At 41.3% G+C, this 14429-nt stretch overlaps 1 protein-coding gene across 1 annotated transcript; it reads right to left on the bottom strand.

Annotated features, from left to right (window-relative positions):
* Positions 1 to 2102: 2102 nt before the first annotated feature.
* LOC311037969 (extracellular calcium-sensing receptor-like) lies at positions 2103 to 3455 on the bottom strand (the record flags this gene model as incomplete). The annotated part of the gene is made up of 3 exons (XM_084047264.1): positions 2103 to 3016; positions 3116 to 3239; positions 3324 to 3455. 3 exons carry the CDS (start codon positions 3453 to 3455, stop codon positions 2103 to 2105), a joined length of 1170 nt encoding a protein of 389 aa, XP_083903390.1.
* Between the last annotated feature and the right edge of the window lie 10974 nt (positions 3456 to 14429).

Below are 14429 nucleotides of genomic sequence, written 5' to 3'. Positions count from 1 at the left end.
AGTGTGTAGCTGACAGCTATATAATAGTGACTGGGTGAGTCACTATTATATAGCTGTCAGCTACACCCTGCTACAACTGAACACACTACAAAAAGAAATTGATTAATTTGGCCTTCAAAAAAAAAGGAGTATATTTATCATAATAATAATAAATACAGGACCTGCAGATTAACAGATACATAACTTAAATGGTCTTACTGGTGTCATCACATATATTATCAATCCCAATTAAAAGATTCTATCTAATATGCTCACATGTCATTTGCATTTTGTTAAGGCCATTTCTGATAAAGCTTTTTTTTTTTAAGGGTTTCATTTACAGAATTACTTTGTTTGCAGAAGTGTTCCTAATATTCCAAGGCATTAATCACTTTGGCCCAGAAAAGCAGCTCACAAAGTGGCCACATCGCGATGCGCTGTGAGGTTGCAAATTGACTATTTTTGAACAAACAAAAAAAAGAAGCACCTATAATGACAAGCAAAGTGAAGTGACGCCATGTCGTCACCTTATTAAACTAATGGCCTAAGTCATTTTTTCAAGGTTTTCAGGAAAAATAAAAAAACTGATCCAGAACAAAACTATATGATATTTCTTAATCATTTCACCCAAAATGTTTATAACAAATTATGACTGTTTAAATAGAAATAACACTGTCTGTCAGTTATGTAACATAAGAGATTGAAATAGGTTTAAGTAGGATTAAATCTGACTTAGGCCAAAATAAAAAGCAAAACAAATCACAAAATGGCCTAAATCAGTAAATAATTTGGCTTAAGTCACAAAAACATGTGACTTAGGCCAAACAAAAGGCCTATTTTGTCCTAAGTCACACTAGGGAGTTAGGCCATTATACTAAAAGGGGCGTGAACAGCATGATCCTTTTCAATTAGGAGTTGGGCGATTTTACCAGAGGTGGCCAGTGTCATGAGGACCTGACTTAGGCAAAAATATCATTTCCTCAAAAAATGACTTAGGCCATTAGTTTAATAAGGTGACGATGTTGAAAGTGATGTGAGGAATTTCCTATAGGACGTATAGCATGGGTCTCCATCAGAGGGTCCGGGACACCTAGGAGGTCTCCAGAGTTACTACAGGGGGACCGCGAAATCTTTGTGTGAAAGGATCTTTTTTTTACACAGCACTGCAAAGTGTTGTGAGCTACAACAGTACAGTACAGAGTCAAAGGTCAAATTTACTAAGTATTGAGGGTTTAAGTGCTGAAATGTCTGAACATACACATGAATCCATGGTAGTAATAGATCACCAATTTTAACAACCTGCTCAGGGACAAGGCCTACAGATGAAAATGAGCTCTTTTCTAACTCTGGCTCATTTACATTGATGTGAAAACTGAAATGTTGATTAATGTGCATCGTCCCAGGTAAATAAATAACAATAAGATAAAATCAAACATATTGTATAATCCTATGCCTCATTGTCTTATCATTTGGCTTTCAGTATTGCTGTGCAGTACGTTATCATAATCATCATCCACCTTTGCGCGTCGCCTACCTACCCAAAATAACCGACATACAAGCTATCAACGAACCGCGTCATGGCGTGTCGACAGCTTACAAATCTGTTCTTTTGGGCAGCATAAACAATGAGGCGTGACGGAGTATACAACACTAAGCATTTAGGAAACCAAATACGCTGTAACATTACATTACGTGGTCAACAACTTAGACATGTAACTTGCTTGTAGGCAATGGTTCTCAACCTGTGGGACCACAACGGAGCTCACAGCGCCTCACAAGCTTGTAGATCTGCTATTTTTGCAATAGTTAAGTGTGGAGAAAAAAAACATAAAATGAAGAGCCCACGAGTCTTTGAGCTCGAGTCCGAGTCAAGTCTCAAGTCTTTGAGGGGCGAGTCCGAATCGAGTCTATAGAGTCTCATTCGTGGCGACCCGAGTGCGACTCGAGTACGAGTCTCTGACTCGAGTCCCCATCTCTGATATATATATACACACACACACACCCACCCACCCACCCACCCACACACACACACACACACACACACACACACACACACACACACACACACACACACACACACACACACACACACACACAAAATGTATTATTATTTATTTCTGCTTCTACATATTGGTGGCACCTCTACCCATGATGGACTTCTTAGTGTTTCTCTCAGGTTTCAAAAGCATTATATAACACTTTGGTACAAACAATGCTACTAAAATGCCAAAACTAGATGCTAAAATAGCAAATACCTCCACTACATCTGCATATTTGCCTGGGGAGCTGATATATGCTGGGATGAAGGCTATCCACACAGCACAGAAGATCAACATGCTGAAAGTGATTAACTTGGCTTCATTGAAGTTATCTGGAAGATTCCTTGCCATGAATGCTAGAACAAAGCTGAGGAGTGCCAGTAAACCAATATAACCTAGTAACACTGCAAAACCAACTATCGATCCAACATCACACTCATAGACTATCTTATCACTGTGGTATTGTGTGTTTTTATAAGGAGTTGGTGAGGCAGACACAAGCCAGGCTGTGCATATTGTTGCCTGTATTAAAGTAAGAACCAGAACTGTTCCTCTCTGCTGCATGGAACCAAACCACTTCATAATGTCTGCACCCCCAGGCTTGGAGGCCTGGAACACAGCCAACACCACCATAGTCTTTACCAGGATACACGAGACACACAGCACAAAGCTTATCCCAAATACTGCATGCCTCAGCTGACAAGTCCAGAGCCTGGGACGGCCAATGAACAGAAGTGTGCACAAGAAACATAGTATGAGTGACAGCAAAAGTTGGAAGCTGAGTTCTGAGTTGTTGGCGCGCACCATGGGTGTGTCTCGATGATAGATGAAGATTCCCAGGACAGTGGCACAGATAATTGTGCCTAGCAGAGAGATTGTTGTCAAGGAGATACCCAGGGCCTCATGGTAGGAGAGGAACTCTATGATCTTAGAAACACAGTGGTCACGCCGGGGACTGGACCAGAAGTCCTCTGGACAACTGGTGCACTCTGTAGAGTCTAACAAAGAGGGCAGGAGGGCAGGTTTAAAGGCACAGACAAGTACATTGTCACCCTAACCTACTGTTTACATTGATACATGATTTAGACCTACAGTACCAGTGTCATTGCTGATCTCTCCCTCCGAACAAGCAATGCAGTCAAAGCAGCAGACAGGTTCTCCTTTCCTTCTAGCCACACGGGTTCCAGGGGAACAGCTCTCACTGCACACTGACCGAGGAGGCTACAGCGGAAAGTAACAATGATCAATTTCAGTCTGAACTAAATTACATTCACATTATTTGGTATTTTAGAAAGCCAAAGTCACCTTTGTGGATTCATAGTTCCAGACGATTCTGTCTTCATCCAGACTGAGTTCTTCACCTCCGGAGGCAGTTTTCTTGACCACACCTACATTTTGAACCTTTGTGCTTCCATCAGGGAGCCACACCCAGTTCATGACATCATAGATTTGTAAAGAATCACCATTCTCATCAAATGATACATGATCATCAAATGATGTGGTGAAGTTGATCTTTTCCAAGTAGTATACAAGCTAGAAATAGTGATGAGCAACATTTTGGAACAGCTAAATACTTTAAAAGGTTTTGGAGATTCAAAGGCATGGACTTGTGCACTAAAATGCAAATATCTCCACATAGTAAGTATTCCCCCAAAGGATTTTAACTGTGTTACTGCTCCAAACATTGTACTGACATACACTTAATATTGCATAACTACAAGAACGTTAATGTTTTATTTTAATTTTTTACTTACGTTCGTACTCATTATTATTATAAATTTGAATCTAATTTGAAGTATTTAACATGTAAAATGTGAATTAATATTATACCTGCCATGGCTGTATGGTCTGCAAACTGGCACAGCTATGCCCAATGAAAGGCCCTCTTCCTGGCACACATTGCAACATGTCATGGAGGGCATGGGCCAGAGCATACACAGCCTTATACACATTATAATCAACCCTGAGGTCAGACACATCCAAAAGTGCAGTTTCTGATGTTCCTAGGTCCTCTTGTCCATTACACACCCTTCCACCAGCATCCACCCACTCTGACGGAAGGGGTGCAAATTTACACTGAAATGTGTGCTCCCAAAACTGCTTAACCTGAAGAAACACAAATAAAATAACTCAGAATAACGTACATATTTCAAAAGTAATGTCTGTTTGAACTTGCAGCTTAAATGTGTAGTCTTAACATTTAACACTTTAAAAAAATTCTATTTGAAAGTCCCCCATACCCCCGACACTGCCGGGCTTCCTCCCAACCGTACCGATCACCACTGAGTGTAATCTATGATGACCATGTGTATTGTGTAGATGTAGTCAGCAATGTAGTTGTAATTGTGAAAAGCAGAAGTTAGATCATTTATTTTGTCACACACACTCCCTGGATGCCTGAGCATAACCTCATCACCGATTTTTTTCAGATCGGCCTGTTATAGAGCCACCAGGAGGCAGGTGTTTGCAAAACAATGTTTTGAGTGTACTCCTACAGATCTTGTCCAAATATCACGCAAATCGGTACACAGTATCTCTATTAATAGTCATTAAACAAAACAGATTTTTCATCTTCCATCATGATTGGCTATAAGATGGGCCTCCAAAATTTGCAGGAGTGCTCCGTTTTGAACAAAATGCCTCAAATCATGAATTTCCGTGACATTTTGCACGCACATTCCCACTAGGCCGAGTAAGAAATGCCACTTGAAAAAAATCAAATCAGCCTCATGGTGGCACTATAACATGTCAATTCGAGTTTTTACCTAAAACTGCACCGATCTGTGTAAAAGTTTGAATGCGCACTCCCTAGAAGCCAAGGATAAACCTTTGCCCTGCATTTTTCACATCTGCCTTTTATAGCGCCACCAGGAGGCCGACTTATGTAAAACAATTATTTTTATGGTTCAGACACAAGATAGTGAGACAATTGGCTCCCTATATGTTTTTAGCAATGGCAACAATAAGAGACACCAACGTTTGCGCTCATGTTGAATTGTCCAAAGTGGTTTTGAATCATAACATTGAATTAAATTAAATAATGAACTAAAATGCAGATCCAGTTGAAAGTGACGCAAGGCATTGTTTTCATGGTTTGATGCTGCTGCCAGCAACATAATAGGATATTAAGATTGCTGTGTGCCCCTATTACACTAGTTGATGTTTTATGCAGTAGTTATATTATAACTGAAATGCATATACATTTGCAGAAGGTTGTGGGTGCGAACCCTACTCGAGGTCGATGTCAGCATGGGCATGTGGTCACAACATGTCAAATGTGTTCAGAATTGAGCGAAGTCTCCTGCAGGAGGTGCGTCTGAAGCCTGTCGTGGACGGGAGTCTCCAGACGTAAAAACAGATAAGCTGATATTATATTACACATAATTATGGATTTAGATTGATTGTCAATTATAATATAATAGCTTCTTCACTGTATGGGGCACAAGTAGTTTGATATGTAGTTCATGGACTTTTGTACCATTTAGCTGTTTATGTATAGTAACTTTTTAAGCACTTTTATTTTAATGAACTTGATTATTTTTATACTGTAATCTATTGCATCAGGGTGCAATCTTTGCACCCTGATGCAATAGATTACAGTATCAATGGTGTACACGTACAGCTTTCATGTCTCACTCTTTCTAAAGTTGGGGCCACTCTTTGAAAAGTCATCATAATCCGAAAGAAAATAAAAGAAAAAAATAATAATTTAGTGGGTTTCTCTGCTAAACTCTGTTGAACATTGCTGGCGGGCTATGTTTGATCCGAAGACAACACACATGTTAAACACAATACTCACTATGGTATTTCCATGGCGATTGTCCGGATCATTGTCAGGATGTATTTTTAACAAGAAGTCCTTCAGACCTGGTATCTCTCCACGACGGATGGAAACACCCAGGGTGCCTCTCAGGAACGGCATGAAGTGAGGAGTCTGGAGATTAGCATCTATTATCCAGCTCAACCCTGTTATCCATTGCAGACCTGTCACATTCTGCCTTACCACCTGTTGGACAAAACATAATATGAGTGAGTGTGTGTGTGTGTGTGTGTGTGTGTGTGTGTGTGTGTGTGTGTGTGTGTGTGTGTGTGTGTGTGTGTGTGTGTGTGTGTGTGTGTGTGTGTGTGTGTGCGCGCGCGCGCGTGTGTGTGTCAGTAGAGATGTCCGATAATATCGATTATGTGCCCATCGGCCCATAATATCTATATCGATATTATGGACCGCTATTAACATACAAATTAAAAATGGAAATGGAAAATATCTGTATTTATACAGAGAATGTTTACATTTGGAAAGCCTTGTTGCATTAATGAATGCATCCAGTGGGGCATCACAATAAAATTTGGCATAATGTGTTCATTCCACGACGAGTAGATGTGATGTTTTCACCTGACATTAGTTTTGCTGAAAAAAAGCCTGATATCAATAGCGGACATCCCTAATTGTAAGATAACACAAGTCAGATTCTTTGCAATTACGAAATCCTGAATTAGCGTGCATCATAACTCCAAACCTCATCCATTAGATTAAGCACACGGATCCCATATACGAATACAATGGCCACACGAGCTGTGGATGTCTTCATCACAGTGACAATCCTCTGAAGTTCAGCTGGGTCCGTGTCCCAGGGCAGAACCTCAAAATAAGCCAGACAGCCCAAACCAGAGTGGGCCAGTTCAGATTGTATGATTCGGGCAGCATCGTGGCCATAGGCATCATCATCTATCAGCAGTCCTACCCAAGTCCACTGGAACCGTCTCAAAATCTGGAGCATAGCTCGCACCTGATTGCATAAAGAATGGAGTAAGTGCTTAGGTTAGATTTGGCTAGACATAGTGGTAAATCCATGAATTCTCATTTGATGCTGTCCACAAAGACCTTCAGCTCCAGCAGTAATACCCACAATCAAATGAGAGGTGATATGCAATATCAATTACGCTCACAAGAAAGCCTTCTTTTGTCAAGGGTGTGAAACATGAACTACTTGAAACCAACAGATCTATTGTCTGTAGACATGTACCTCAAAGGCATTACTTGGGACAGTTCTAAAGAAGGACGGGAACTGACTCCGGTCACTCAGACAGGAGCAGGTTGAATAGTAGCTTACCTGAAAAAGGCACAAAATATACATTCTGAAATATTATACTATTTTTAGCGGTGCCAACCGCTCTAAGCTTGACTTTGTCCGTATGTCCGTATCAGCACGGGATGCGCACGGCAAAGCAGCAACACATACAAACACACGCACGCACACACACACACACACACACACACACACACACACACACACACACACACACACACACACACACACACACAAACACACTTGCAGCTTGCCACTGCCATCTCTCCTCTCATTGGCCACACGTGGCACTGCTTATCAAAGAGGGGTCCAGGGACCCCCAGCGTATGTTCTGTCCGTCCGTTTAAGCACGGGATGAGCACGGGATTTTAAACAGCTATAACTCCAGTTTGCAGCATGCCACCAAGTCCACATTTGGTATGTGGACTTAGACCACCAATAGGCACGAGCATGAATTGATGAAGTTATCAAAGAGGGGTCCAGGGACCCCCAGCGCCCGTATGAGCACGGGATGAGCACGGGATTTTAAACAGCTGTAACTCCAGTTTGCAGCATGCCACCAAGTCCACATTTGGTATGTGGACTTAGACCACCAATAGGGACGAGCATGGATTGCTGAAGTTAGCAAAGAGGGCTCCAGGGACCCCCAGCGTATGTTATGTTTGTCCGTCCGTTTAAGCACGGGAATTCAAACAGCTATAACTCAAATTTGCAGCATGCCACCAAGTTCAAATATGCAATGTGGACTTAGACCACCAATAGGTACGAGCATGAATTGCTGAAGTTATCAAAGAGGAGTCCAGGGACCCCCAGCGTATGTTATGGCCGTCCGTCCGTTTAAGCACGGGATGAGCACGGGATTAATAAACAGCTATAACTCCAGTTTGCAGCATGCCACCAAGTCCACATTTGGTAAGTGGACTCAGACCACCAATAGGGACGAACTGAAATGAGTTAAGCCCCGCCCCAAAGGCACCGCTTCCTTCACACGGGGTGTGATTTTTATTATATTATTTATATTATTATATATCATACTTTTTCTTTTTTGACTTTGCATATTTTTAAGCAGAGCATGTGAGTGGAGCAGAATGTGGAGAAATCCTACTCCCCACTCACAAAGCAATTTTCACACTCAGGTCCAATGCTCAAAATCTTTCACGGATCATTGAGGAAAAATAAAAGTAGTAGGGGGGAAACAAGCTATATTGTAAATAAGTTGCAAACAAGCAGTGTTAGCCGTATCAACTGGAATCCCATTTCATAAACCAATCATACAAGCACACTCTGATTTGTATTCTTGAAAATCACATCATGATCATGCAGTTCTGTGGAAATGTCTTTAAAAAGGAGTAGAACATTTGCTTTTTGTCTTGCAATGACCATAGGCTACATTATAGAAGGTATATTATAGGTATATTGTGTTTCATATATCATTTATTTATCTAAAAACTTACCAGGGGCACTCTGTACAAACCTAATATTCTAGAGATAGCGATAGAATGTCTCGAGGATGAATCGCCCACAATTCCGAGCACTGGAGGGGACCCAACACAGCTCTCATCCAAATGAATCTGCTCCTCTCTGCCACTGATCAATGACAATGCTGCACGGAATCCAATTCCAAGCGAGTAACAGGTATCATAGAGACTATATCCTAGAGTCACATTGGGTAGTAGGCTGGGGTTTCTGTTGATCTCAGTAATGGCAAAAGCTGTGGTCTGGGCCCACCTGAACGCTTCAATGTTAAAGCTAAAACAACAAATGCCACTGTAACCTTGAATGTATATCAACTAATAATATGGTACTATCTATCAAAACAAGTTTCCTGTTCTCTTGTTTACTATAGTATTTGTGATACTCACCCATAGCAAGTGGGATCCATTTGCTTGGAGGTGAAAGACATCTCACGGAAGTCAGAGGAGAGATGGATCTCAAACAAGCCACCGAGCACAATGTCCCCTGCCTTGTAAACTCTGTTGAGATTAAACTGTGCCTGTAACTCACAAGAAGAGGAAGGTGAGGAAGACAAAACAGAGAACGAAGAGAACAATATCACGGTCAAGTACAGGTATGAAAGCAGGTGTATGTGTAGAGAAGCCCTCATGACTGTCATCCTCTGTCTAACCCCTTTCCCAAATCCTTTGTCCAGTTGCTACATTTTATACACAGTGCTATAGCACTCACTATATGTGAGTTACAGGCACAGTTTAATCTCAACAGAGTTTACAAGGCAGGGGACATTGTGCTCGGTGGCTTGTTTGAGATCCATCTCTCCTCTGACTTCCGTGAGATGTCTTTCACCTCCAAGCAAATGGATCCCACTTGCTATGGGTGAGTATCACAAATACTATAGTAAACAAGAGAACAGGAAACTTGTTTTGATAGATAGTACCATATTATTAGTTGATATACATTCAAGGTTACAGTGGCATTTGTTGTTTTAGCTTTAACATTGAAGCGTTCAGGTGGGCCCAGACCACAGCTTTTGCCATTACTGAGATCAACAGAAACCCCAGCCTACTACCCAATGTGACTCTAGGATATAGTCTCTATGATACCTGTTACTCGCTTGGAATTGGATTCCGTGCAGCATTGTCATTGATCAGTGGCAGAGAGGAGCAGATTCATTTGGATGAGAGCTGTGTTGGGTCCCCTCCAGTGCTCGGAATTGTGGGCGATTCATCCTCGAGACATTCTATCGCTATCTCTAGAATATTAGGTTTGTACAGAGTGCCCCTGGTAAGTTTTTAGATAAATAAATGATATATGAAACACAATATACCTATAATATACCTTCTATAATGTAGCCTATGGTCATTGCAAGACAAAAAGCAAATGTTCTACTCCTTTTTAAAGACATTTCCACAGAACTGCATGATCATGATGTGATTTTCAAGAATACAAATCAGAGTGTGCTTGTATGATTGGTTTATGAAATGGGATTCCAGTTGATACGGCTAACACTGCTTGTTTGCAACTTATTTACAATATAGCTTGTTTCCCCCCTACTACTTTTATTTTTCCTCAATGATCCGTGAAAGATTTTGAGCATTGGACCTGAGTGTGAAAATTGCTTTGTGAGTGGGGAGTAGGATTTCTCCACATTCTGCTCCACTCACATGCTCTGCTTAAAAATATGCAAAGTCAAAAAAGAAAAAGTATGATATATAATAATATAAATAATATAATAAAAATCGCACCCTGTGTGAAGGAAGCGGTGCCTTTGATGAGTGGCCTCCTGGTGGCGCTATAATAGGGCGGGGCGGGGCTTCAGCAATTAATGCTCGTCCCTATTGGTGGTGTAAGTCCACATACCAAATTTGGACTTGGTGGCATGCTGCAAACTGGAGTTATAGCTGTTTAAAGCCAGTGGCCTCCTGGTGGCGCTATAATAGGGCGGGGCGGGGCTTCAGCAGTCAATGCTCGTCCCTATTGGTGGTCTAAGTCCACATACCAAATTTGAACTTGCTGGCATGCTGCGAACTGGAGTTATAGCTGTTTAAAGCCCGTGCTCAAACGGACATCCGTGCTGAAACGGACGGACGGACATACGGACGGACATAGTCAAATATAGAGCGGTTGGCACCGCTAAAAAAGAGTTGCTGTGTGGACTTATAGGACCTAGGTGTATGTCCGCTCAATATTTGTTCATGTGGACAGATGGTGGACTTGGCTTTACAATGACAAACACTACATGCATGGCAGATCCTTTTGTCTCATTCAATGCAGATTTACTATCAGAACAAAGTTGGATGCAAAACTAATCAGTTTGTTGATTCTCCTTCTTGCAGATTTCGCCCTGACTGAACAGAACGTCAAGTTGCAGACCAGTTTTGATGAGTTACAGACCAACCTGACTGAACAGAAGATTCATTGTGGTCAGTGAGACCTCACTGTTTTTATACATTCTTATCATGTTGTTCATAATTTCAAGTCATTAATCCGAGCGAATGAAGAAACAGTGGCTAACATTAACAATAACCTTGTTGTTTTTAGAATCACATGGATTTATGTTTGGTGGTGGTCATTGGTGGAAAAAGTACTCAAATATTTTACTTAAGTAAAAGTAGCAATACCACAATATAGAAATACTCTGTTACAAGTAAAAGGCCTGTGTTCAAAATGTTACTTGAGTAAAAGTACCAAAGCATTGGCATCAAAATATACTTAAAGTACCTAAAGTAAAAGTACTAAAATGTTTGAAAATAGCAGATCTACAAGCTTGTAAATCGGCTATTTTCAAATAGCCTAGGTATAAAATAGGGCTAAAGTGGTTAATGTATGTTTTATAACGTAATAATTTATATCTGCAAAGTAACTAGTAACTAAAGCGTTCAAATAATTGTAATGGAGTAAAAGTGCAATATTTGCCTCTGAGATGTAGTGGAGTAGAAGTAAAAGTACTGAAAATTGGAAATACTCCACTAAAGTAAAAATACCTCAAAATTGGACTGAAGTAGAGTACTTGAGTACATGTACTTAGTTACTTTACACCACTGGTGGTGGTTTCTTCAGGTGTTTATGTAGTCTTTAAAACAGGAGCAGGCATGCACAGCAGCGTTTCCCAAACAGTGGGTCGGGACCCCTTTTCAGGTCACAGACCCATTTATTTAGGTCACAAAAAAAAACGGAAATTCAAACAGCTTTGAAAATTATTTCAGAGATTTTGAAATATCAATAAATCCATAAATAATAATAACAATATGACTTTTGGGAGTGAGACAGTGTTGACTCAGAGCATACGGCCCAAATCATGAAAAGGTTTCCACCAGTGGTGTGTTCTACTGTGGTACGCTGTATACGCAGTGTGGCCTGCAGATGTTTTTTCCGGTGCCATCGTATACATCCAAAACACGTTTGAGACGTTGTATCTGATACGTTGATACGCATCTGATAGCTGCACGCAGGAGGGGCTGGGGGGCAGCAATACTATCAGCAAGAATGTGATCTGACTAGTCTAACTCTGAGGTGAAGGCTTATCATGTGTGTGGCGATTGTTCTTGAGGTGATAATTAATGGCTGCTGGCGAAGGAATTCACACATTAACTCAACGACCTGCCGTTCACTTTATTGAACGGCGGGTCACTGAAGTGAGAACTTCATTAGTATTCAAATTGCGCGTCATAGCACCGCAAAACATCTTGAATCTTCAGTACTATTTGTGTCTTCAATGCCAAGTTAATACTATTCTGTAATAGATACAGGAATGCTTGCTGTTAACACCGCTATCATATCTGATGAGCCTAATCAGCATGTATTTATAACAATCCTTGCGCTCTTCCATGGTAATAATCCATGCTTTGCATGGAAAAGGCATCGAAGGCTAAAAGCAGCTCCGAAGTGGTCGAGTTACAGGGTGATTAACATAAACAGCAGAAAATCACTACAAAGCTATTGTAATTGTACCCAGTGTCAGTGTGAAACTGGGCCTGGCCGATGCTGTGCGGGGCAGAAACGCGCGAGGAGTGTGCGCAATTTTTTTACATTAATTAATTGTATACTTGAGCGCGTGCCGTGCCTGTGGGAGGAACTAGTTATAGTATACCCTCCAAAAAAATCTAGAACACACCACTGGTTTCCACCAACACAAAAATAAATTGCTGCAGTGTGGACCTATAGGACCTAGGTGGACGTCTGCTCACATGGACAGATAGTGGACTTGGCGTTACAATGACAAACGCTATACATGGCAGATTCAAACCCCTAGAACTTCAACCCTGTGGCAACTGGACACCTCCCTTTGTCTCATTCAATGCAGATTTACTATCAGAACAAAGTTGGACGTAAAACGAATCCGCTTGTTGATTCTCCTTCTTGCAGATTTCGCCCTGACTGAACAGAACGTGAAGTTGCAGACCAGTTTTGATGAGTTACAGACCAACCTGACTGAACAGAACGACAAGTTGCAGGCCAGTTTTGATGAGTTACAGACCAACCTGACTGAACTGAAGAAGATTCTTTGTGGTCAGTGAGAAATCACTGTTTTTATACATTCTTTATAGCATGTTCATCATTTGGTCAATAATCTGAGCAGCTGAAAATAACTGTCTAACATGTTGTTGTCAGAATCACATGGATTTACATTTGATGGTGGTGTGTGTTTCTACGTCTCTACTGAGAGGAAAACCTGGGATGAGAGCAGACAAGACTGTAGAGACAGACAATCTGACCTGGTGATCATAAAGAGCCAAGAAAAGCAGGTATGGTGTGTGTGTGTGTGTGTGTGTGTGTGTGTGTGTGTGTGTGTGTGTGTGTGTGTGTGTGTGTGTGTGTGTGTGTGTGTGTGTGTGTGTGTGTGTGTGTGTGTGTGTGTGTGTGTGTGTGTGTGCGTGCGTGTGCGTGCGCATGCGTGTGTGGGTGTAAAGTGCATGCTGTAACCTGTTCCACACATCTATTGTACAGTTTGTACTTCAGTAACCAGTAGCTTTTCTGTGCAGGACTTTCTTATCCGATTTAACCATTATGTGTGGCTGGGATTGACTGACGAAGAAGGAGTCTGGAAGTGGGTAGATGGCACTCCACTGACCACACCAACGACTTTACCTTCATTCTTCTACAAACATTTTATGTACATCCCACATACAGTACTTGCTACATTTAGCTAAATGTTATGAAATGCTACAACATAGAAACATACCACACTGTCACTGAGACAACTATACCGGTTATGTTGTCTATTTCACTATCCAGTTAATGTGTGTCTAATATCTAGAACTGGGATCGTTTTTCAGGCCAAGAGCTAAGAGAGAGAAGAAGCAGGGACACCCCCCCCCACTATAATTGTGTTGCAGATTAAGCTATTTCATAGATATAAAGACTTGTTTGACAGCACTATCATTAGTGTTGTGTAAGTTGTTTCTTTACGCATAATTATTTGTGTTGAATGTGTATTTTCAGACATTTAACCATTAAAACCCTCTGCTTTTTACCCTCTCCACCAAGCCTCTTTGCCGAAAATAGACGATCTACAATCTCACAAAGTGTTGCAGTGTTTTCCAACCAGAATAGGGATGCTAGTGATAATCATCTAAAAAAGCAAAACATTCCTACACACAAAGATTTGGCGACCCCCCTTAAGTAACTCTGAGGACCCCCTTGGGGTCCCGGACCACCTGTTGAAGACCCCTGATCTAGAATATCATTTTAGGGCGTGATTGTTTTAAAAGAGAGAGAGGGAGAGAAAGAGAAAAAACACACATTGTTGTAAAGGTAAGGTCATTAATTAAACATGCCTATATCTCCAGGTACTGGGGTCCTGGTCAGCCTGACAATGGAGGATCTGCTGAAGGAGACTGTGCTGACTTTATTAATTGGTCTGGGCGGGGAT

The sequence above is a fragment of the Gymnoscopelus microlampas genome (assembly GCF_963454915.1).
Source record: "Gymnoscopelus microlampas genome assembly, chromosome: 21".
Lineage (NCBI taxonomy): Eukaryota > Metazoa > Chordata > Actinopteri > Myctophiformes > Myctophidae > Gymnoscopelus > Gymnoscopelus microlampas.
The sequence above is the reverse complement of the archived record's forward strand: the minus strand, read 5'-3'. Positions and strand labels throughout refer to the sequence as shown.